The following is a 24,667-nucleotide window of genomic DNA, read 5'->3' as shown; positions in this document are numbered from 1 at the left end:
TAAGTATTGAGCTCGATTGCAAATCTGACGTCCTGCTGTCTGTTGGTAGTTGAAGAAGGAAGTTGTTATCCCATTTTGTTGTATCTTCGTTCCGAACTACACCTATCTGTCTGTTTATTTTACGTATTATTTTTCGGTTGATCTGTTCAATGTAGTTTGTCCACCCATTTTGACAATACTTGGAAAAAAATGTAAACCGTAAACTGTCGAAGTGTTGATGATATCTTTTGTAATACTCTAGCATTAATAGGACATGTATATACTTTGTATATCTAACGGCGCTGACATAGTGCCGCTTCAAAGTGAGAGTGAGAGTGCGCGTCCAAAGGATTTTCGTGGATTTGCTGTTGTTGATATTCTTTTCTGCGGCTTCGCACACGCGCACTCTCACTCTCACGCGTAACTATAACGGCACCCTAACAATGTAGATTAAAGTAACTGATAGGTACGGATATCATCATCACCGATGTTTTGTTGATACTCTTATTAAATTCAAATACCTACGTTTTATGTTCATTCTCCGATGACTGGTTTGGTTTTGCCGTTGCCGTTGAGGTAGTTCCTCAAGAACTCCCTCTCCAAAGGGAACATTTGAGGGAATCCTAGAAAATCACTTTACGGGTTCCTTACATTACATATTCTTTTTGGGATTTCCCAAGCATATTCGTCTGATGATATTGACGATCAAACGCAAAGTTAAATTGCGCAGGTGGTACTTTTCTAAAACAGTGAATTACGAACCCTAGACTGAATTACTAAGTATACAAATGGAAGAAAAGTGAAATTATTGCAGATTCTCATAACTTGCAGCATTAATCGGAAACATGTTATTTTTGCTTCCAAAGTTGAAAATTTTGCATTATCTAACCTCAAATTTGATCGCCAATTACACCAGGAGGATTCTTTCTTCAATTTCACCGGAGGTTTCTTCCGGGATTTCTCTAAGAAATATTTTCCTGTTTCATTCCGGGATTCCTTCAGAAACTACTTTTAAAATTCATACAAGAATTTCTTCCGGGATTCCTTGAGGACTCCTCCAGGATTTTCTTCTGACATTTCTTCAGCAATTTCTTCAGGAATTCTGAAATTCATCTAGGAAATCCATCAGAGAAACCTCCAAAACCTTCTATCGATATTTCTCCAGGAACTTTTTCTGAGATTTCCTTGATTCCTCTAGGAATTCCTTCCACGATTCCTTTGGAAACTCCTTCGTGAATCCTCCATAAACTTCTCCCGGTGTTTAGGAACTCCTTTCGGGATTTTTCAGAGTTTTTCCGGCATTGCTTTAAGAACTTCTTCCGAATTCTCCGGAAATTCCTTCCGGGATTCGTCCAAGAATTTCTTTCGCGAATCCTGCAAAAACTTATTATGGGAACTCCTTCTGTAATTCCTCCGGAAACTCCTTCCGGGATTCTTTCAGAAACTGCTTTTGGAATTTTTTTAGGACCTCCATTCAGGATTCGTTTACTAGGAACTCTTTTCTTGATTCCTCCAGTAGTTCCTTCTATATTTCCGGCAGATTCTTCTGGAATTCCTCCGAAAGTTCATTATTAGATATTCCTGGAATGGAAATTCTCCAGGAGTTTTTTGGGGCATTCTTTATGGAATTACTCAAGGGCTTCCGTATGAAGTTTCTACAGGAGTTCATTGAGGAATTCTTCAATTTCTTTAGGATGTACGCCTTGCAATCCCGGTTCCACAGTGCACCAGATGTTCAAATGTACAAATCTCAAGAAGCAAGCTTCGAACAACAGTGTAACTTTTATTTTGTTCTTGCTTACTGAAAAGCTTTTGTTTTTAATGTGATTTGTGCATCTAAAATCGTGAATAGGGGTAGGCGGGGCATAATGAGCAGGTGGGGCATAATGAGCACCCTGTATTTTCACTGCAAACTTCCAAATTTTCAAAACAAATTGCTTGATTGTAGCTTAATTATCTCAAACTCAATGAATTGATGACGAAACATTTGTCAAAAAAAGCCGTTTGTTTTGAAAAAATAGTCAAAATGCGTGAAGTGGTCATGTACTGGGGAAATGTTATAAGAATCAGCTGACCTAAAATAAGGTTTTGGAATCGAAATAAAAATTTAGTGGGCATCTATCAAGTTTCTTGATATTTCCTGGGTCAATGAAATATATTTGTAACATTGTCAAAATATTGGTATAATTATTTTGTTAAAAAATATACTTTAAAAAGTTGATAATAGGGTGGGGCAAAATGAGCAACTGGTACAAAAATGATGAAAATGATTAACATCTTAAACAAACGAATTTCACTTTTGGTTTTCTCCGTTACGATGCATGTAGTAAGGATTTGTCATGAATTTTCAATTTATTAGCTTGAAAAAATCAGTATCTTTATATTTTCACCGTTTGAAAATGCCTTAATAGTAAATTCCATGGAACCCCGCAGTTCCCTACAAATTAAACTCCATAATCCCCTCAAAATCTCATTGGTTGTTGCCGGTATGCTTTATCATTGACAAGAACTGTCAATCAGCAATTGATTGTGTACAAAACAGGGATTGATCATCCTGCCCCACCTAGGGTGCTCATTATGCCCCACCCCCAAAACGCAATCCACGATTTTATACGTTTTTTTAAACATTTAATTTTGCAACATTTATAGCTTTATTTAAAATTTCAACGATTAGTTTTTGTCAGTTAAGGTTCAAATGAGCATTATACGTAAAAATTACACATTGATTGCGCTCAATTTACTGGATTTGGTGGCAAAATGCTTAAGCTGCTCATTATGCCCCGCCTACCCCTAGGTGCCAACGCCGGTCATTGTTGCAGCCATTATTGAATTCGAAAAAGTCTGTCCTTATGGAACTCCGACATCTGCTTTCCTTTTGGAACTTCTTTTGGGAGCTTCTTCCGGGATTCCTCCGAGAATTTCTGCCGAATTTCTTTCAGGTACTGCCTCAGGGATGAAAAAAAAAACAATACATATGTATGGTAAGTGGGGGCAGGATGGGTCACCTAAGAAATGGACCCCTATAACTGTCTAAATATAAATCGCATTTCTCTGTATTCTACCACGACTCTCAGATACACTAGTCAGCTAGTATATAAACGTATAGAAAGGTCTTAAAATTTGAAACCTGCTTCTTGACAAGCAATTTTCAAAACATGACCCATCTTGCCCCACCTCATTTTTACGAGGGCAAGATGGGTCAGCTATCAGAAAACTCGATTTTTCTCCAACAAAAAATACTATATCTTCTATTTTTTCTCTATACATCTAAGCTTCACAGACGTAAAGATTACATAAAAAAAAGTGTTGAAACATATCGGTAGATTATTCTCAGAACTAGAAGATATTTGTTCAGGTAGTCATGAACGGACTTTGAAAACCTATATTTTTTGTAGGAAAATTTCAAAAATAGTTTCACAAACTCTCAGTGCTCTAATTGCTTCGGTAATGTAGGTCACAGAATAGCCTTTCAATGAAGAATAAAACATTTTCAAAAACTATGCAAACATACCGAAAAATTAGGGTGACCCATCTTTCCCCGTCTACACAATACACGTAGTTATATGGAATGTATAGCATAAGGAGTATAACGAAAAAATATTTTATTTTTTTCTGTGCAAGGAACGTAAAGAATTTTCAAAACAATATATCACTTTTTTGTGTATCCACTTCGTTCATCTGGGAAAATTATTGAAAGATTCAAAAAATATATAGTACGGTTGAAAACGGTACTGACCCATCTTGCCCCTACATACCATATATTTATGAACTCCTTCTTCGATTCGAAACTTCTTCAGGAATTCCCCCAAAAACTTCTCTTGGGATTCCTTCAGAAACTCCTTTCGTGATTCTTTCTTCCGGAATTGTTTCAAGAGTTCCTTCCAGATTTCTTGAGAAATTCCTTCTGGGATCCCTCCGGGAACTTGTTCCGAGATTCCTACAAACTATTTTTCAAATGCTTCCAGCACAAAAACAGCAAAATAAATTACTGAATTTTAGGAACATTTTTGCTGAATTTCAGCACAACGTTGCTGACCAACTGTCAAAATTGCTGGATGGTTCAGCAGTCGAAAAAGAATTGCTGATACTCAGTAATTCCTTTTGCTGGATACAATCAGCGCAAACAAAAATCAGGAAAGTTTGCTGAATACCAGCAAAATAAATTTCCAGTGTAAATACACCTTTTTCGAGATTCTTTCAAAATTTTTTTCCAGAATTCTTTCGTGAACTCCTCTAGAACTTCCTTTATGGATTTCTTCGGAAACTCCTTCCAAGAACTTCTTCTGGAAATCCTCCAGGAACTTCTTATGGGAACTTTTTCTTTTGGGATTCCTCCAGAAACTCCTTCCGAGATTCTTTCAGAAATTGCTTCCGGATTTTTTTTCAGGAACTACATCCAGGATCGGAAAGCTTTTCTTGATTCCTCCATGAGTTCCTGCAGATCCTTCATTATTGTTCCTGGGACGGAAATCCTCCTGGAGTTTTTTGTGGCAGTTTGTATGGCATTACTCAAGGAGTTCCTTATGAAGTTCCTGCAAGAGTTCCTTGGGGAATTCCTCCTCCATCAGCGATGTAATTCTCCCTGGAGTTCCTTCGGGTTTCCTCCAATAGTTCCTTCTGGGATTTCATTCTTTCAGCTTTGGGCTGCTTAAATTAAGTCCTGCAGAGATTTTTTTCCCAAACAATATCGACTTTTAACATGTTTAACAATTGTTGGGAACACTGGCAACTCTGACCCAGAACCTACCACAAGGCTCACCGTTGACAGGCGACTGTCATCCGGATCGACGTCACATGTGTCATAACTACGCTTTTGTAATTAGAATGAGATTGTCATAATATCATTGTATTGTTCCAATTCTCGACAATGAAGAACATGTTTTAAAGTGTCCCGCGAAATATACTATTTTATTAAATCGTAACGTATTTATATGCTTAATTTATTTAAGTCTATTCACCGCCTCGTCACGTTACGACAGTGGCGACGAGAACGCGAGTTATTCGTATGTTTCGCGAGTGTTTCACCGGGAAATTCGCGTAGAAAAAGCGCGATCGAATTTTAACCACGACGCCGCCGCCGAACAAAAGAAAGCGCACTTTCAGCACAATGGACGGGCAGCAGCATGTGGATCCGAGCCAGGGAAACGTTCCACCTGGTCGGAATCAGCATCCGAACGGACATCCACAGTTCCTCCAGCAGCAGCAGCTGCCTCCTCAAGCTCCGCAAGGGCACAATCCGGGAAACAGTCCACCCGGTCAGCATACGCAGTATCGCCAGCAGCCGATTTACCCTCCAGGGATGTCGGCAGACAATGTCATCGTGCAAATCTTGCAACAACTGCAGCAGCAGCAGGCAGTCACGAACCAGCTTCTTCAACAACAGCGCGAATCCGCCCAGCAACAACAGGGGTTTCTGCAGCAGCAGGAAGCGCTTTTCCGGAATGCCATGGCTTCTATCAATGTCAGCGTGCCGTCAAATCCAGAAGCGATTCTGGACTCTTTAGCTGGTAACATCAAAGAGTTCCAGTTTGATCCTGAGAACCACTGCACCTTTGCTGCTTGGTTTGCGCGCTACGAAGATCTTTCCGCCAAGGATGCGCAGAGGCTCGATGATGATGCGAAGGTAAGGCTACTTTTGCGTCGCCTGGGAACCAACGAGCACTACAGGTATGTGAGCTACATACTTCCCAGTACGCCGAAGGACTTCACATTCGACGTCACAGTTCAGAAGCTCACAGCGCTGTTCGGGACCACGGAATCAACGGTGAAGAAACGCTACAGCACGCTCACCATCACTAAAGTCCCGACTGAAGATTATGTCACTTTTGCGTGTCGGGTGAACAAAATGTGCGTAGAATTCGAGCTGACGAAGATGTCCGAGCAACAATTTAAGTGTTTGATGTTCGTTTGCAGATTGAAGGGAGAGTGCGACGCCGATGTACGAACCAGGTTGTTGGCGAAGATCGAGAGCAACGATGACGTCACCCTGGAAGCGATGATCGAGGAATGTCAGCGGCTCATTAATTTGAAGAACGACACAGCGATGATCGAAGGCCCATCGGGACAGGTGCAAGCAATCCAAAGAGGTCCACAGCATCAGAGTAAGTTCCGAAAGCGGTCAAACGAAAGGCGTAATGCTCCACGAGCGCCAGATGAGCAGAAGAAGGTACCAGCCACTCCGTGCTGGAATTGCGGTGCGATGCATTTCTCAAACCACTGCAGTTTCCGGAATCACCGATGCACCGAATGCAGGCAGTTTGGCCATAAAGAGGGTTACTGCTCAAGTGCCAATCGATCGTCCAAGCCAAGGAAGCAGCGTAGCGGAAAGTTCTCCACCAAGACCATCGCACTTACCGTCGGTAACGTACAGAGCAAGCGGCGATTTGTGCAGGTGGAAATCAACGGCGTACCTGTGCGTCTTCAGCTGGATACGGCGTCGGACATAACCATTGTGTCCGAGCAGGTCTGGAAGCAACTAGGCCAACCAACTGTGGTTCCAGCAACACAGATTGCCAAATCAGCATCGGGTGAACAACTCGATTTGGAACACGAATTCGCATGTGAGGTGTCTTTCAACGGGTTGGCCCAGCAGGGCCGCATTTTTGTCTCCAAGCGCTCGCTCAACTTACTGGGCATCGACTTCATCGATAAGTTCAACCTTTGGTCACTACCGATAGACAACTTTTGCAATCAGGTAAGCGGTGTGCCTGTTGATGCCAGTTCTTTGCAGAAAGCGTACCCCAAGCTGTTCAGCAACACGCTGGGCCTGTGCAACAAGGCCAAAATCAAGCTAGCTCTCAAGGAATCCTGCCGACCGATCTACCGCCCTCGCAGACCGGTTTCATACGCCATGCTACCGACAGTGGATCAAGAGCTCGACCGTCTGGAACGGTTGAACATTATTTCACCAGTGGACTATTCCGAATGGGCAGCGCCAATCGTGGTGGTCAGGAAGGCGAATGGCAGCATTCGCATTTGTGGAGATTACTCCACTGGACTGAACGAGCGACTCCAACCTCATCAATACCCGCTCCCCCTGCCACAGGACATCTTTTCCAAGTTGGCGGGTTGCACGGTGTTCAGTACGATCGATCTGTCGGACGCGTTCCTTCAAATGGAGGTCGATGAAAGTTCCCGTAGCATGCTCACGATTAATACACACCGTGGCCTGTATCAGTATAATCGATTGCCTCCCGGTGTAAAAGCTGCTCCAGGTGCATTCCAGCAAATGATAGACACCATGCTGGCCGGACTACCGGGTACATCTGGCTACTTGGACGATGTCATCGTCGGTGGCAAGAACGCCGAGGAGCACCAACGCAATCTTCACGCAGTTTTGCAGCGGATCCAAGAGTACGGATTCACCATACGTCCTGAAAAGTGCTCCTTTGCGAAACATCAGCTCGGGTACTTGGGTCTTCTGCTGGATCGCCATGGAATCCGCCCGGATCCTGTCAAGATCGCAGCAATCAAGAACATGCCACCACCGAAGGACATTAGCGGAGTTCGCTCTTTTCTAGGCGCTATAAATTATTATGGGAAATTCGTCCCAAATATGAGAACTCTTCGCTATCCGTTGGACGAGTTACTCAAATGCAGCTCATCGTTCAACTGGACCCCAGAATGCCAGCAGGCATTCGACAAATTCAAGGAAATACTGTCCTCCGACCTCCTGCTCACCCATTATGACCCAAAGCAGGAAATAATAGTGTCTGCCGACGCGTCATCAGTTGGAGTTGGGGCAACTATAAGCCATAAGTTTCCTGACGGCAAAGTCAAAGTCATCCAGCACGCTTCCCGGGCACTGACTGCGGCGGAAACAGGATACTCCCAGTCGGATCGTGAGGGTCTAGCGATAATATATGCAGTAACAAAATTCCATAAGTTCATCTTTGGAAGAAGATTCCGGCTTCAAACAGACCATGCGCCGCTACTACGGATTTTCGGGTCCAAGAAGGGCATCCCGGTTTACACGGCCAACCGGCTCCAGCGCTGGGCCCTAACACTACTCAACTACGACTTCTCCATGGAATACGTCTCGACTGACAAGTTCGGGAATGCTGATGTGTTGTCCAGGCTCATCAACCAGCATGCCAAACCAGACGAGGATTTCGTCGTGGCCTGCACCACCCTGGAGGACGATTTGAGGTCAGTAGCGGTCAATAGCGTAAATTGTTTGCCTCTCAGTTTCAGCATGGTCCAACAAGCAACCAAAACCGATCCAGTTCTTCGCAAAGTGTATCGTTTCGTCCGAGATGGTTGGCCCACATCGAAGCTCGATCTACGGGACAACGAACTACGGCAATTCCACGACCGCCAAGAAGGGCTGTCGATCGTCCAAGAGTGCATTACGTTCGGGGACAGACTGGTGATCCCCGCAGTTTACCGGAAGAGGTGCTTGAATCAACTCCACAAGGGCCATCCGGGCGTGCAGCGGATGAAAGCCATTGCACGCAGCTATGTGTATTGGCCAGGATTGGATGAGGAAATATCCAGCTTCGTTAAGGCTTGTCAGCACTGTGCATCTGCAGCACGGTCTCCTCCAAAAGCTAGACCAGAACCGTGGCCAACTACAACCGCTCCATGGCAGCGTGTTCATGCTGACTATGCGGGCCCATTGGACGGAGAGTTCTACCTCATCGTCGTTGATGCTTATAGCAAATGGCCAGAAATTTTTCCGACCCGCCAAATTACGACGAAAGCCACCATCAACCTGCTTCGCTCGCTCTTCGCCAACAAAGGGATGCCGGAACTCCTCGTTACAGACAACGGCACCCAGTTCAAGAGCGCGGAGTTCAGCCACTTTTGCAGCGAAAACGGTGTACGACACATCACCACGGCACCGTTTCACCCACAATCAAACGGCCAAGCCGAACGGTTTGTCGACACTTTCAAGCGAGCGGTTCGAAAAATCCAGGAAGGAGAAGGCACTATCAAGGAAGCACTCGACCTTTTCCTGATGACCTACCGCACTACACCCAATCCGAACGTGTCAGACAAGAAATCACCTGCAGAAGCAATGTACAATCGACCACTGCGAACAACCATGGATCTTCTTCGAGCACCGCCCGAACAGGTAGCAGATCAAGCCAACTCGAGTCAAACCAGAACGTTCGCACCTAAGGATTTCGTGTACGCCAAAGTCTATACACGCAACAAATGGACTTGGACGCCGGGCACCGTGGTCGAGAAAGTGGGCAAGGTGATGTACAACATCTGGTTGAATGACAGGAGGATGATTCGGTCCCACATAAACCAGCTTAGGGCCAGGACCGGGACAAATTCAACCATAGCGAAGTCACCATCGTCAAAGCAACAGCTGCCAATCAACATTCTATTGAATGAATGGAAACTGTCCACCGCTGCAACGCCTGTAGCGTGGGCGTCCACATCACCACCGCTGGGAAATGTCGAACCGACGTCGCCAACGTCGATAGTGGGTCAGCCTATGGCCTCCCCAGCATCCAGTAGTTCAAGCTCAACTTCAACTTCGTCTTCATCAGCGGATTTCCGATCTGCTAACGACTCGTCTCCTGCGGTCAGGCTACCTAGGCGCTCTTCTCGCAACCGAAGACCGCCTCAATGGTTCCAGGCGTACCGCAGATACTAAGGAGGGAGATGTTGGGAACACTGGCAACTCTGACCCAGAACCTACCACAAGGCTCACCGTTGACAGGCGACTGTCATCCGGATCGACGTCACATGTGTCATAACTACGCTTTTGTAATTAGAATGAGATTGTCATAATATCATTGTATTGTTCCAATTCTCGACAATGAAGAACATGTTTTAAAGTGTCCCGCGAAATATACTATTTTATTAAATCGTAACGTATTTATATGCTTAATTTATTTAAGTCTATTCACCGCCTCGTCACGTTACGACAACAATATACTTGAAACTTTGTAAATATTAAAGGTAAGAAAATCGTTCTTCGTTAATACATTGTATTCAATGCAGTAGTAAAACCAAACCAGCTTGGTAGAACAGTGTTACAGAGGAAAATAAAACCCACACCCTGCCCTTGGCCTCCCCTTTGCAGTTTAGTATCCCCCTCCGGTTCCCCATATCATTTCCATTATTTTCATTTCGCTTTCATTAACTAACATATTGTCAAATTGTTTCAATTTCTGAAACAAGTTTGATGTTATACAGTCGTGCTCGCAGTGAACGAAATCAGAACAGCTCGTCGTCGTCGGCCGCTGCTGGTGGAGGTGCAGGAGGAGGAGCAGGAGGAAGCGGTGGCAGTGCTGGCGGAGGAAGTGGCTCTGGAGGCGGCGGAGGAGGAGGAAGCTCGGGCAATGGAGGATCTGGTGCCGGCGGTGCAAGTGGTGACGCTGCGTCAGGCCGACAAAGTAGCGGGAGCGCCGCTGGCGTCGGTGGTTCCAGCGGGAATGGAGTCAACGTTGCAGGTAGCAGTGTTGGCGGATCGGTAGGAGTCGGTAGCGGTAGCAGTGGATCCGGAGGTCTCAGCAGTGCCGAACGAGAAGGATTTGGTCGTTGGCGAGATAGGCAGTACTTTGGACCGCGCCGGTGGTTCCAGAGTGGCCGCGAAGACGGCTGGGACAAGGAGAGTGGTAAGTGAAACGTGAAAGTACGGGGGGAATCGGAAAGGTTGAACGTGTTCAAAGAGTGGGCGCTGATATTGAGCTTTTCCCTGTTGGGTTTCAATAGTGATCGTCGAGAACCGTCTTTAAACTGATCATTCGTGTACGATGCCCCCCGATACGAATTTACTCTTTATCCAAGCTAAGATACACATTCACTACGTTCCTAATAGTTAAACTTTACTATTCCCTAGATCCAAAGAAGAAAGAGTTCGGATCCGGCTATCCACTGTGGGTTTCCGACGAACTAGAAGCGTGGCCAGAGAAAGACCAGCCCGTACGCTTCACTGAAATCGCATCCCTGTATTCCGAGTTCATCGGAGTAACCAGCAAGGGAGAATTGCACCAATGGCGTTGGGCTGACGTAGAACCATATCGAAGTAGTGAATCGGTCAATATTTTCCATCCCAAAACGGTCCCCTTGAGTCTGCTATACGAGAAGGTAATCCACATCTCGGCGACTTCCATTCGTTGCTCGGTGTCCACCGAAAGCGGTCGGATCGCCACTTGGATGGACGAATTGCTTGGCTATGCTGGAAACAAACTAGAACATGTCGCCACCAGCTATCCAGAGTTTGCTTTGGACAAAATCGTATCCTTGCATACGTGCACTTTATATACGGTAGCTAGAACTGAGAGCGGCGAACTGTTCTGGTGGGGAGTTCTGCCCTTCGGACAGCGGAAACGCCTCTGGGATAAATACAAAGCCAAGGCGAAAAAACCGGTCAGACCAAGCGTGAACACTCCGGAGGTTACTGTCGGTGCACAGGTTTGCATGAAGAACAGTCCCATGTATCAGCACGGTGCCATCGGATTTACGATATCGAACGGCGTTCCGAAGGTCGGCCAATTGCTCAACGCGGCCTGGGATTTGACCAATATCTGCCGATTCAAGCTGCTTTCGATGTCAACGCTATCGCAACAGCTTGGGCTGGTAACCGGAACCGGAAATAATAATGCTCCCTTGGGCAATCTGGCTCCGGTTGTCGAGAAGGAAAAGGCTCCTAGTTCTAATAGTGGTACCAGTTCGAAGCAGAGCTCCGGCGGAAGCAACAAGGAAACGGCAGATCGGTTAGATATGCCTCCACCTCCATCGCCGGCATCGAGTACTTGCAGTGACACCGGCAGCGTGAGCAATTCCCACAAACGACAAAAGCGAATGGCCCCGAAGGACGATTCCGACTCGAAGAAGGATGAAGAACAGTGGTTGCTAAAGTAAGATTCCTTGAAACTTTTCAAAACGCATGTTCAACTAATCTCCCGTTCTTTTTCACAGGGACGTCATCTTTGTCGAAGATGTCCGCTCGGTTCCAATCGGGCGAGTGCTGAAAGTGGATGGCGACTATGCTGCGGTCAAGTTTCCACCATTGGTCCCGGCGGGAAGTTCCAGTGGCGCCAGTGGCAGTAGCAGTAAAGATAAGCTTGATGACAGTATCGAGGCTTGGCAAGATTGCCGGCTGCTGCGTAAAGACGATCTGCAAGTGATTAAATCGGCGACCACTTCCCGAGTGCCGGACTGTTTCCAAAAAATCCCCAGGAGGATCGTTCTGAATCCACATCTGCCGAGTGGGGAAACCGGCTCGCAGCTGTTGACGATTGCGGTCGATTCCAAGGGTATCCATGCCATCATGAGGACCGGAAGCAAGCTGCACTATTGCTTGTTCAACTTGAACACCGGACGCCAGGAGCAGGACAGCATTTTCCCAACGGATATTGCGTCCTTTTTGGGAAGTTCGCCGTCGAACGTTTCGTTGACCTGTGCGGGCGATTGTTCGGACAGTGTGTTGCTATTACGCGACGGAAATAATACCATCTACCCGATGTCCAAGGATTGCGTCGATGCCATAAGAGATCCTACGTGGCTGGACTTGCCACCTATCAAATGTATTGCTGCTGCTTCGTTGACGCTTCCTTCGGTTGGGGTAAATTTGAAATCGCAGGTATCGCTTGTGGTGCTGGCTCCGGAACAACAGCAGCTGATGTCCCGGATTTTGCGATGCGATTTGGAGGGAGTTCGTCACTTACTTGGACAGTTGGAAGGAGAGTTGAAGAGCCAGCTCGTATCGATAATCTCAGAACACACCGACGGAAATAGAAACATTGTACATGCCTGCATCAGCATGTGTTCACCAACGTCAAACAAGGACTCTGACCACGATCCGTTGGCACAGGGTGGATCCGGAAGTGGTTCCAATGCAAACAATGGCTCCGGAGGAGGTTCTGGGTCGAATTCAGCTGCCCTGGAGTGTATCAATGTTATAACCAATAACATGATGGGTAATCGTCCGGTGAGCATCCGAGAGATCATGCGTCGCAGTGTCAACCGGGAAATGGACGCTTCCAACTCCAATAGTGCCCCGCTTCCTCCAGGAAGTGACGAAGCACCAGGCGGATCCCTACCGGTTGTGTATTGGCCACCGGAATATGACGTAGCAAGCGGAGATGAAGACAGCCTGAGTGGTTTGAACACATCACATTCGCAGAAATCAATGAACGAAACTTACATTTCGGATCCCAATGAACGTCGTGCAAATGCTCTTCAGATCGTACAACTACTCTGTGAAAGTCCCATTTTGCAGCCCTATCTAAGACAATTGTTGAGCGCGAAAGACGCCCAAGGACAAACTCCGTTCATGCTCGCCGTGACCTGTCGTGCCTATCAGGCCGGACTAATCGTATTTAACGCCATTTTGAAAATCGCCAACGGTGACTCCACCGTGCGAGATTCCATGATCTTCCCACCGGGAAGTGCTCCGGATCAATCACCGCTAGGAATCCTGTGCTGTAACGATACGTGTTCCTTCACGTGGACCGGAGCAGACCACATCAACCAGGACATCTTCGAATGTCGCACATGTGGCCTTACGGGATCACTCTGTTGCTGCACGGAATGTGCCAAGGTATGCCACAAAGGCCACGACTGCAAGCTGAAACGTACTTCTCCGACGGCCTATTGCGATTGCTGGGAAAAATGCAAATGCAAAGCGTTGATAGCCGGAAATCAAACGAAACGTTACGAGCTGCTCTGTAAAATTGCCACTGATACCGATTTGGTCACAAGATTCAATTCCCGCGGGGAATCTATCCTCCTGTTTCTGATTCAAACCGTGGGTCGCCAAATGGTTGAACAGCGTCAGTATCGAGCCACTTCCCGGGTACGTAACTCATCCGGAAGCGCTCGGAAAACTCCCTCCTTGGACACGGAAAGCGATATGCCGGAACATGACTTGGAACCGCCTCGTTTCGCGCGGAAAGCACTGGATCGCCTTTTGAACGATTGGCCAGCGGTTCGCTCAATGATTATGACTGGAGCCGAGCTGGAGAAACCTATAGTCCCGAATGCCAACCAGCAACCGTTCTACGACGACGACAATCAGCAGGTGTATCTGCAGTCGCAAAGCGGAACCACTCTACTGGACAAGTTCACCCACAGTTTGATTGTCCGATGTAGCAGTGACCCCTTGGAAAAGCTGCTCGTCACGCTGGTCAACGAACTGCAAAACGACACCATCTCGGGACGGATCGAGGAAGCGCAGAAAGTTGCCCGGCGTTTTGTCCGTTCGGTTGCTCGAGTATTTGTCATCTTCAGTATCGAGCGTTTCCACAATCCGGAAAAGTCCAGGAACTCTACGACACAAACCAAGCACCTACAGGCGTATCGCCGTGTGTTCACCACCTTGTTCAAGTTTGCCATCGAGGAACTAATCGAGATATCCGATGCGTTGATTACGCCGGTTCGATTGGGTGTGGTCAAACCGACGGCACCGTTTTCACTGTCGTCCAACAGTATCGATGTGAGTATAAATTAAATTTTCGCTGTAAGTGTAAAGTTTTTTACGTTTAATGTTTAATGAAATTGCAGAGCACTGATGATCTATTCTCCGTGGAACCGCTGGCTCCTCCAACGAATCGCACCGTAAACATAGCTGATATCTCCACCACCAGCTCGCGTGGTGATGTAACCGAGAACGAGCGTAGTTCGAACTCTGGTTTTATGTCCCGAATCAACCTGCGTCTGCGCGACATTGAGGACAACAACGACGTGGATGCGATGGCCCAAGACGACGGAGAGACATCCGAGCAGGAGGAGATGTCCGAACGGGAACAACCTCCTCCGAGGAGAAGTTCCAGCGTTCGGGCCGTTTCGAATTCGGTGCCCATCAATGCCAATGAGGAAGAGTCGCAGGATCCCCTGCGAAACGAAGAGGCTGCCCAAGGCGAAAGTGATACGGAGTTTAACTTCCACGAGGCAGAGACGGAGTCAGATTCGGATGATAACCAGAGTACGCAGGATGCCCAGCGAAGCGTCCAGACGGGAGCCACCGCCGGGTCGGACACAGGTGAAGGTCTGATAGCGCTAAAGTTTTGTTTTTGGGGAGTAAATTTTGCTACAACTTTCAGGTCATGCGTGGATGTTCGAAAACGAAGACGACTCCGGTGACTCGAGCCAACCGGATGACGAAGGTTCCGAGGACGGCGAAAGTGACGACCACTCTCACGAGGACTTTAGCTTGGCAGATGAACAGCTGGAACGTAGACAAACGTCCGGAGGAAATCAGCGGACAAATCTTGCGCCACAGTCGATGCAGTGGGCCATCCGTAGCCGGGAAACCACCGGTCCGGAACGAGTCCGACTAACAACCGGTGGATCAAATTTGGTGTTCATCGATCCGAATGCATTGCGCCGTACAACGGCTGCTAGTGCCGCAGTATCTGCCGCTCAACAGCAGGAATCTCCAACGATGACGACCACGGCCAGCGCTTTAGCACGCGCATTCGGAATTGTGCTAAGACAGATTTCCGACTTGATTGGAATGCTACCGACCAGCTTCTCTGGATCATCGTCAGCGCTAGATGTGACCCACCAGGAGGCGGTTCAGTTACAGGTAAGATTGAGTTTAAATCATTCTGTATGTTCGACCACACAACCGTTTTCTTTCAGATGTACGTCGAGAAACGTCTCAAACCGACCTGGGATTGGATTCTGACGGTGATGGAAGCTACGGAAGCACAACTTAGATTCGGAGCCTCGCTCACCGATTCCACAGATCCGACACATCCGCTGCATCCCCTCAATACACCGAGCACATCGTCCTCCAGCAACAACAATCCCACCTCATCCGGAGGTGTGATGGGTGTCCTTGGTAAGTGCACGACTAGCTTTTCACTTGCGCTTTCAAAATTTTGTAGTTCCTACCTATTGGGGCATACACAAATCTGTGTTTTCAATAACTTTTGTTTCATTCTATCCAGCAGGCAGTAGAAATCGTACCACAATCACCACCCTCGGCGCAACCACCGCGCGAAGTCTCGGATTTAGCGATAGCACCAATAACGAGAGAAGCTCGCGCGATGGTAGGTTTTTGAAGCTTTATTTCTAGTATTTTAATTATGTTCTATTGATGAACATTAGTTTAGATTAGTGGAAAAATGCTGAGATTAAACGCGTTGAAAAATGTTACCGAGGAGCAGAATTTACAATCAAGTTGTCTTTGGTAGGCCATACTTTAAACAAGTATTTTTTTCATAAATGGTTGTAAAACCTACCGAGCGTAGATGAGCTCGCCCTTCTAAATCTGTATAACAACGTTAAAAAGCTAACGAATTCATAGATTCTCGACAGCACGCTTTCCGTTAAGGTTTTGGAACATCTATATACTTTGCTAAACGGAGCGCAATGTCCTCAAGGAAGCTTTTGATCAAGGACACTACGCGGAAGTTATCTCACTGGATATTACTAAAGCGTTTAATCGCACATGGACACCTTCTGACCTAAGGCAACTGTAAAACTGGGGCATAGACGGGCATACGCTGCATCTACCATGACAAGGAAAAAAACACAATCCACCTAACGGCAGTGGCGTCGCGTAACCTCACTTTTTACCTGTGCACCAAGTATAAATTCTTAAATTTTCTGAACAAATTTGCTTGTAATAATTAGAAAATGACGAGAATAGCTGCTTTCACTCATTTCTATTTCGATTTTGATCGTAAATTCGCTGCAATTACAAGTTTTAGGGTCGGTGCACAGGTAAAAAGTGAGGTTACGCGACGCCACTGCCTAACGGTGATGGTGACTTTTTGGTGCCTTCGAGAAATCATCTTAACCAAACTCAAGTGACAAGTTAATATCGCACCTTCGTCCATTTGACAAAAATCCTGTTCATGGTACAAGCAATCGTGTCGGTTAACTGGTTTCTGTTTTCGTTGATATTCTTTAACATTTTCACCATGATTATCACCGGCCCCTGAAATTTGTCTATATGAATTTGGATATTTTTGCCCCCATGCCAAATATATGGTATGTGGGGGCAAGATGGGTCAGTACCGTTTTCAACCGTACTATTTATTTTTTGAATCTTTCTATAATTTTCCTAGATGAACGACGTGGATACACAAAAAAGTGATATATTGTTTTGAAAATTCTTTACGTTCCTTACGCAGAAAAAAATAAAATATTTTTTCGTTATACTCCTTATGCTATACATTCCATATAACTACGTGTAATGTGTAGACGGGGCAAGATGGGTCACCCTAATTTTTCGGTATGTTTGCATAGTTTTTGAAAATGTTTTATTTTTCATAGAAAGGCTATTATGTGACCTACATTATCGTAGCGACTAGAGCGCTGAAAATTTGTGAACATATTTTTAATATTTTTCAACAAAAAATATAGGTTTTCAAAGTTTTTTTTATGGCTACCTGAACAAAAATATTCTAGTTCTGAGAATAATCTACCGATATGTTTCAACACTTCTTTCATGTAATCTGTACGTATGTGAAGCTTAGATGTATAGTGAAAAAATAGAAGATGTACAATTTTTTTTTGGAGAAAAATTGAATTTCTGATAGCTGACCCATCTTGCCCCCGTAGAAATGAGGTGGGGCAAGATGGGTCATGTTTTGACAATTGTTTGTCAAGAAGCAGGTTTCAAACTTTATGACCTTTCTATACCCTTATATCATAGCTGATCAGTGTATCTGGAAGTCGAGGTAGAAAACAGAGAAATGCGATTTATATACAGAATGTTATAGGGATCCATTTCTTAGGTGACCCATCCTGCCCCCACTTACCATACCCATAGGGAAGTGGAACCATCTCGGCAGAGGTCCTATTTTGGGCACTTTTCTGCTATAACTCAACCAATTCTGAATCAATTGACACAATTTTTGGAACGCGATGAGATACGTATAGTATCTAGCCGTGTACAAAATTTCAAGTCGATTGGTTTGGAATTGTCTGAGTTATAGCAAAGAGTGCCCAAAATACCGGCCGCTGCCGAAGTGGTTGGCTATCCTATTGCATGGTTTTAGAACCTAAGTCAGCTTCCATTTCAAATTGTTGGCGACCATATTGCATCATTTTTGAACTTCGGACATCTTCCTCTTACCAAATATACCCAAATTGCATTTTTTTATAGGCTAAAACTCCTTATTACACACGTCATCTTGAATTTTAAGCTGCCGTCTTGGATTGGGTCGTCATCTTGGAATTTCTGGTCGCCATTTTTGGATTCTTCTCCTTACCAAATATACACAAAATGCATGGTTTCAGAGGCTAAAACTTTTTACTAAAGCCGCCATGTTGCGTTTTGTGCCGTCATATTACATATTTTGGTCGCCATATTTGGACTCACATTTTCTCCCTACTAAATATACCCACATTGCATGGGTTTTTAATCCAAAACTCCATAAACTAGCTGTCGTCTTGAATTTTCAGCTGCCATCTTGGATTTTCGGAGATGACCATTTCTGGACTCTGGACATCTTTTCCATACCAAATATATTGCATGGCAATAAAACAACCGCCATCTTTATCTTTGGGCCGCCATCTTGTATATTCTGGTCGCCATTTTTGGGCCACCGTCTTGTATATTCTGGTCGCCTTTTAGGTCTCCGGACATCTTCTCTATGCCAAATATACCCATATTGCATGGTTATAGAACCTAAATCTCCTTAAACTGCTGCCATCTTGAATTTATGGCCGCCATCGTGGATTTTAGACCGGTAGTTGAAGCTTCAGACCACTTGTAGCTTTCAGATAACGCAATGTCCTACATATTTGCCTCCGTCTAATTTGCAACTGTCGGCGTCCAAGAATCCAAGCACTAATGCCAATGTCAGGACGAGTATGAACAGATACATAAAGCAGACCACCTACAAAGTTCTGGTATTTGTCGTTATTAGGAAGCTTTTCTGCTGAATGTACCCGGGTCCATTGGAATACGGGAACCTTTTGCTTGTTCCAAACCGAAACTGGCAACCATTCGGTTTATGACGGATTACGATAAAATTTTACCGTAATCCCAACAACTGAACACGATACGGTAAAAAGTACTGTGAATCAAGGATGGGACCACTCACTTGGAAAGAGTTACACTCACTTGCTGTTGATTCAGCTCAGAAGCGTGCAATCAAGAAACAATGTTGGACGACTTTTGCCTTGTGATTTTGTCTGAAAGTTCTGATTGACATGGTAAGAAGGACCTATGCTTTCGTTTAATACGACAACTACCTAGGAGCAACATTGTAACTCTCACGAGGCCGCTGGTTGAGAGAAGGTTACAAGCCTTTCTGCCTTCTCTCCTTCTGCTGAATGTACCCTCGGAATACGGAAACCTTTAGCTTGTTTCAAACCGAAACTGGCAACCATTTGGTTAATGTAGGCCTGCTGGTTCAACCAGTAACCTATTCCAGTTTTGGTAACCTGTATTCCCAAAAACTGTTTATCTTTTAGCGCGGTCATTTGGAACTTACTGTTCAATGTCTCCAGAATATCGTCGCGCAGAGCAACTGATGTGTGGAGAACGGTGGCATGGTTACTCAAGTTCATCATTCATTTTTTCCTTCAAACGGCATTCGGCCAAATGACCCTTTTAGCCAAATGACGTTCGGGCAAATTACCCGGAAACGTTATACAATCGGAACAGATATGTGTCCACCGGCAGAACCGCCATTAGGCATAAAGTCATTTTGTATTGGATACATTTGGCATAATAGTCGTTTGACATAATGTTCATTTGGCATAATTATAAATGAAAGATGCATGCCGTTGACTATCCAAATTTTTAATTTGCATTATTCAAACCGTCGGTGATTCCATCATCGACAAGCAGACGTCTCATTTGAGTCACTTTCCGTTATTCCTCTTTTTAACAGTTGGTTCAAATACTCTGTGTAGTTGGCAAATCACTCGCTCACGACGCTGGCATCGCTTTGCTCCTGTTTGCTCACTACTGCCTTCTACTTAGCGGCACAAAGAAACAGACGTTCTAAGTGTTACAAATTTCATAAAAAAACATCGTCACGAAAACGTAATCGCCCAATGCTAAACGTACTGTGTTTGGCCGGGCCGCCACTAGATGGCGACACTGAGCAAACGTCAAACAGGAACAAAAACGATATCAGCGTCGCGAGTAGTCGATCGACCTACTACTGAATATTTGAATCAACCGTTAAAAAGATTATCGAAGGGAATCAATGAGAGTGTGACGTCTGTTTCTCTATGTTAGCGGTTTGCGAAAAACAATGTGATCAGTATTGGGCGATTATATTTCGTAATCGACGATTTCAATCGCAATTTGTTATAGGTAGATAACTGATAAGTTTGTTTATGATTCCATATCGCCCCAAGTGAGACAAAGCCTGCTTTTCAGTTATGACCCGACAACCAGTAATCGTATAAGATGTTGCATAAGATGATAAAGTGGAGGCCATATGCGTACATGCCTCCATTTAGGCGCATGTAAAATGTACGCATATCGCCTCCACTTTAGCATCTTATGCAACATCTTTAACGATCACTGGTTGACTGGGGAGCACTTCCACAGTGCGACCTCCGGCGGTTCCACATGTTTAGTTTCTTAAATAATGATAATTTTTATTTATAATCATATCCACAGTAAATTAACCATTACGTTTCCATACACCAGGTGGTTCATCGTCGGATGCCGCTTCGAGTCGTCGCGATTTCCTGACCTACTGTCTGTCGTTGATGCGTGCCCACAATTCGGAACATCGTGATTTCCTGCCGGTGCTGGATGTGACGGCACTTCGCCATGTCGCTTACGTACTGGACGCCATCCTGTTTTACATGCGTGCAACGAACGACTGCGACATTGATCGCACCACGACGGGTTCCAACGTTTGGGACGACCAGGATGAGAATGAAAACGAAGACGCCGAGGAGGACATTTCCACCTCAATCGTGATGGACACCGATTCGGTGGATGACGACCTGATGCGACCTTCTCTGGGTCGTCGTCATTCGTTCTTCCAGCGGTCCGATTCAACGCTCTGTCTTGGGTGTCCGGCACCGGATCCGTTCAACAGTCCTCTGGCGGAGGCTTTGCCTTTGGCCGATCAGCCACATCTGCTGCAACCCAACGCTCGGCGAGAGGAATTGTTCGGCATGCCAAAGCGTCCCATAACCCTTTCGCAGAACTCGCAACCTGGCGAGTCCAATGTTAATCTGGAGGTTCCACCGGTCAGATTGAGCTTGTCATCGACAAATCGGAATGACAGTTTCAGCTCTTCTTCCGGCAGTTCCACTTTGAATTCCAGCAATGTCGAGACCGTCGCAATGGAAATTTACCAAGATGAAAACTCCCAGGAAAATAAACCTTCAGGATCTGGCAGCAATGCGGTGGAAATCTCCATTCCGGTCAGCATCTACCAGGATTCCAAACAGCACAAAACGACGATTGTGGTCAAGCCAAGCGGCGAAGCCATTTCACCCATCAAGGAGATCACCGTTGGTTCGGAAGTAGAACCAAAAGCAGGTCCATCGTGTGAGCAGTCGCAATCGCCGAAGCCTCCGCCACCTCCACCACCGATCGCTTCCGGATCCGGATCCGGGGACAACTACTACAAGAAAAATCGCCTGTTCTACATCAAGAACAAATACAACGAAGAGTCCGACGTGGAGGTCGATGAGGTTAGTATCAGCTCGGATGAACCGCAGGATTTGTCACAGTCACTAATCAAAATTGACGTGGACACCGATCAGGATCACGACGAACTGTCCGAGTCGGACTCGGAGGACGGACCCCAACTGTTGGTCAAGCGGCAAAAACTCGACGAAGAGGGCGCAATCAATGACGACGGATCGCTGGTCGTTGGCCAACCGCAGGACGCAACTGCTTCATCGATTCGCCCACCGATCATCGTGACCAGACGGAAGGTGTCCATCGAAGCGGCCCAGCAAGGCGGAAGCGGTACGTTGTTCGGCGATGAAATCTAAAATGGCGTACGCTTATGTTGTTTTTCTATTCCACAGGTTCCGAAGGATCGTCAGCTATCGTTACGGCGCAGGGAAGCTCTGGAACTCTCACCGATCAGCAGCAGGGAACAATTACGTCCTTTGTGACGTATACCACTTCCGGAAGCCAGGTCACCGTATCGACGGGATCCGCAGCCAGCGGTTCGCCCGGAAAGAGCGTCATCGTACGAGCTGGACCTTCATCGGTAAGTTTGTAAAATGGAACAGTCTTGCAGTTAGGCAGCATCCATTTATTACGTAACGCTAAAATCGACATTTTTTTTACCCCCCCCCCCTCCCCCCTCCGTAACGCTTTTTTGTATGAAAATCCTAAAAATTTTGTATGAGCCGTAACGCTCGGCCGCACTCCCCCCCTCCCCCTAGAGCGTTACGTAATTTGTGGATGGCGCCTTATTACAAACTGAGAACATTGAGTACTTTGATACGGGGACTGTCGTGTAGAATGATAGGCATTTGTCCCTCACTGTGATGCTCATAGAGCAACGGAACACTTTCTGATGACCTCGAATGATCTAGTTGCTTCTTTGAGGACAGATACGAAGTGGACATTCCAGCAAAGTTGTACTAAACTAGGGCTATAATACTTCGTGTTTCATAAGAAACAATTGTGAAATTTAATCACAAAATCTCATTACGTTTTTTCGTTGCAGTCCTTTTCGCCATCGGCCAGTGCCAGCGCGGCTGAGGTGATTCAGCATGCCGAAGCGATGGACCTTCAGGAGATATCCGCTCACGTAACGGTTGAAACCACCCCGAACGTTCAACAAACAGTGCAACCGGAACTGCCACCGCGTGGAATCTATCTCCGTTCGGGCAACAGTCAGGGTCCGCTAAATTCTTCGATTCTTTCGGATATTCTGCTCGGCCGTTGGCGTTTGTCGTTGATTCTGTTCGGCAGGGTGTTCTTGGAAGACGTAGGTGTCGAACCGGGTAGTGTTATCTATGAACTAAACGGATTCCCTGTGAAAGAGGCTAAATTTAGACGCTATATGGAAAAGCTGAGGAACGCTCAACAGAAAGATCTCACATTGTCCAAAATGGAGCGCAATAGGGCGGCTTTGTTGACGCAAACTTTCAAAGAACTGAACACCCATTACAACAACCGAAGACTTCAATCGCCGTTGGCTTTCTCACGGGTGAAAGTAACCTTCAAAGACGAACCAGGTGAAGGTTCCGGCGTGGCCCGAAGTTTCTACACATCGATAGCGGAAGCTCTGTTAGCGAACGAAAAGCTGCCCAATTTGGACGCGGCACAATCCGGATCTGCTAAGTACACTTCAGTTCCGTTCAACACCATGATGCAACGTAGTCGCGGAACAAGCAGTAGCGGCAGTGGAAGCGGTACTTCCGGTGCCGGCGGAAGCAGTAGTGCTAGTAGGGATTCGAATGTTAGACGGGGACTTTCCAGCAAACAACCACTCTGGAGGCCGAATCGTGAATCTCGCAAAACGCTCAACTACGACGCTAGACCGTTCCGACCAGCGAGCGAACAGGTGCAAGGATCTGCCGGCGGAGTTGGTGGTAACAACAGCCCACCTTTCCTGCACATCAACGATAGTCTACCGGCGCATCAACAGCAGCTGGGTGAACGGTTATATCCCAAAGTACAAGCTCTGTATCAGAACAACGCCCCCAAAATCACCGGAATGCTGTTGGATCTCCCAGCAACGCAAATCCTAATGCTCCTTGCTTCGGAGGAAAGCCTTCGACAGAAAGCCAATGAGGCGCTGGAAATTATTCTCAGCCGACAGCGGCTCGAAATAGATAATCTCAGCGTAGGTGGAGGATCGTCCTCTTCGGGGACGGCCGGCGGAAGTTCTGTAGATCAGCAGGCGGGTAGCAGCTCCGGTTACTCGAGTGCCGGCTTGTCCAAGAAGAGCGGCCCGGTGCTGATCTTGGAAGATTGTCAATTGGATGCTCCGCTGTTCTACTCGCCCGGAAAGCGCGGATTCTACAGCCCTCGGCAGGGTTACCCATCGAGCGAACGATTGAACGCATTTAGGAATGTCGGAAGGTAAGAACGTTACGGTTTCGAATGAAAACTGTTCCTTTACGTTTGGTCTTTTCCAACAGATTGATTGGCCTTTGCCTGTTGCAAAACGAGCTGTTCCCGTTGTTCCTGCAACGTCACGTACTGAAGCACATCCTCGGTCGTCACATCCGTTTCCACGATCTGGCGTTCTTCGATCCGGTCGTGTACGATTCCCTGCGGCAGCTGGTCAAGGATTCGCACACCAAGAGTGGCATCAGCATTCTGCAGAGTTTGGAGTTGAACTTTGTGTGAGTATTTCTTCGGCTGGGATGCACTGGGAGAATTTTCTATACTAATTAATACTTCGTTTCAACAGTATCGATCTTATCCCGGAGGAGGGCTCGGGTTCGGTGGAGATTGCGCCCGGTGGCCGAGACATCCAGGTGAACGAAACCAATGTGTTCGATTACGTGCGGAAGTACGCCGAGTATCGTATGATCAAGACGCAGGAGAAGGCATTGGATGTAAGTGTGAAGGTTTTTTTTTGAAACGATCAACTCTAAAATTAACTGATGTTTCTCCCCCCGGAAAAGGCGATACGGTCGGGTGTGTTTGATGTGCTCCCGGATACGGCACTGGACCAACTGACGGCGGAGGATCTGCGGCTGCTGTTGAATGGCGTTGGTGATATTCACGTCGGTACATTGATCTCATACACTTCGTTCAACGACGAATCGAACGAAAGCAGTGACAAGTTGCTGAAGTTCAAACGGTGGCTCTGGAGCGTCGTGGAAAAGATGAGCAACCTGGAGCGGCAAGATTTGGTAA

The 24,667-nt window shown here is 46.3% G+C and overlaps 2 protein-coding genes across 9 annotated transcripts in view; both read left to right on the top strand.

Moving 5' to 3' along the window:
- The window catches only part of LOC109416290 (E3 ubiquitin-protein ligase hyd), a 67,779-nt gene that overhangs the window by 31,087 nt on the left and 12,025 nt on the right, over nucleotides 1-24,667 (top strand). The window contains exons 3-16 of one of the 8 annotated variants that reach the window (XM_019690325.3): nucleotides 10,120-10,556; nucleotides 10,760-11,801; nucleotides 11,863-14,380; nucleotides 14,449-14,926; nucleotides 14,988-15,472; nucleotides 15,529-15,730; nucleotides 15,840-15,941; nucleotides 20,519-21,522; nucleotides 21,595-21,802; nucleotides 21,865-22,052; nucleotides 22,518-23,881; nucleotides 23,941-24,147; nucleotides 24,216-24,363; nucleotides 24,433-24,663. In XM_019690325.3, coding sequence (XP_019545870.2) covers nucleotides 10,120-10,556; nucleotides 10,760-11,801; nucleotides 11,863-14,380; nucleotides 14,449-14,926; nucleotides 14,988-15,472; nucleotides 15,529-15,730; nucleotides 15,840-15,941; nucleotides 20,519-21,522; nucleotides 21,595-21,802; nucleotides 21,865-22,052; nucleotides 22,518-23,881; nucleotides 23,941-24,147; nucleotides 24,216-24,363; nucleotides 24,433-24,663 — 8,614 coding nt within the window. Of the gene's footprint in view, nucleotides 1-10,119; nucleotides 10,557-10,759; nucleotides 11,802-11,862; nucleotides 14,381-14,448; nucleotides 14,933-14,987; nucleotides 15,473-15,528; nucleotides 15,731-15,839; nucleotides 15,942-20,518; nucleotides 21,803-21,864; nucleotides 22,053-22,517; nucleotides 23,882-23,940; nucleotides 24,148-24,215; nucleotides 24,364-24,432; nucleotides 24,664-24,667 lie in introns of all 8 variants that reach the window. The other 7 variants (XM_019690323.3, XM_019690324.3, XM_029880264.2 and 4 more) reach the window with 7 other exon arrangements.
- Nucleotides 7-10,108, top strand: LOC134284036 (uncharacterized protein K02A2.6-like). The gene has a single exon (XM_062842192.1). The coding sequence runs from the start codon at nucleotides 5,087-5,089 to the stop codon at nucleotides 9,587-9,589; it is 4,503 nt and encodes a 1,500-aa protein (XP_062698176.1). The 5' UTR covers nucleotides 7-5,086; the 3' UTR covers nucleotides 9,590-10,108.

Source organism: Aedes albopictus, chromosome 3 (assembly GCF_035046485.1).
Source record: "Aedes albopictus strain Foshan chromosome 3, AalbF5, whole genome shotgun sequence".
In the NCBI taxonomy this organism is placed as follows: domain Eukaryota; kingdom Metazoa; phylum Arthropoda; class Insecta; order Diptera; family Culicidae; genus Aedes; species Aedes albopictus.
The sequence above is the reverse complement of the archived record's forward strand: the minus strand, read 5'-3'. Positions and strand labels throughout refer to the sequence as shown.

Excerpts from the sequence above, each read along its gene's own strand:
- LOC134284036 (XM_062842192.1), top strand. The coding sequence starts at position 5,087 with ATGGACGGGCAGCAGCATGTGGATCCGAGCCAGGGAAACGTTCCACCT.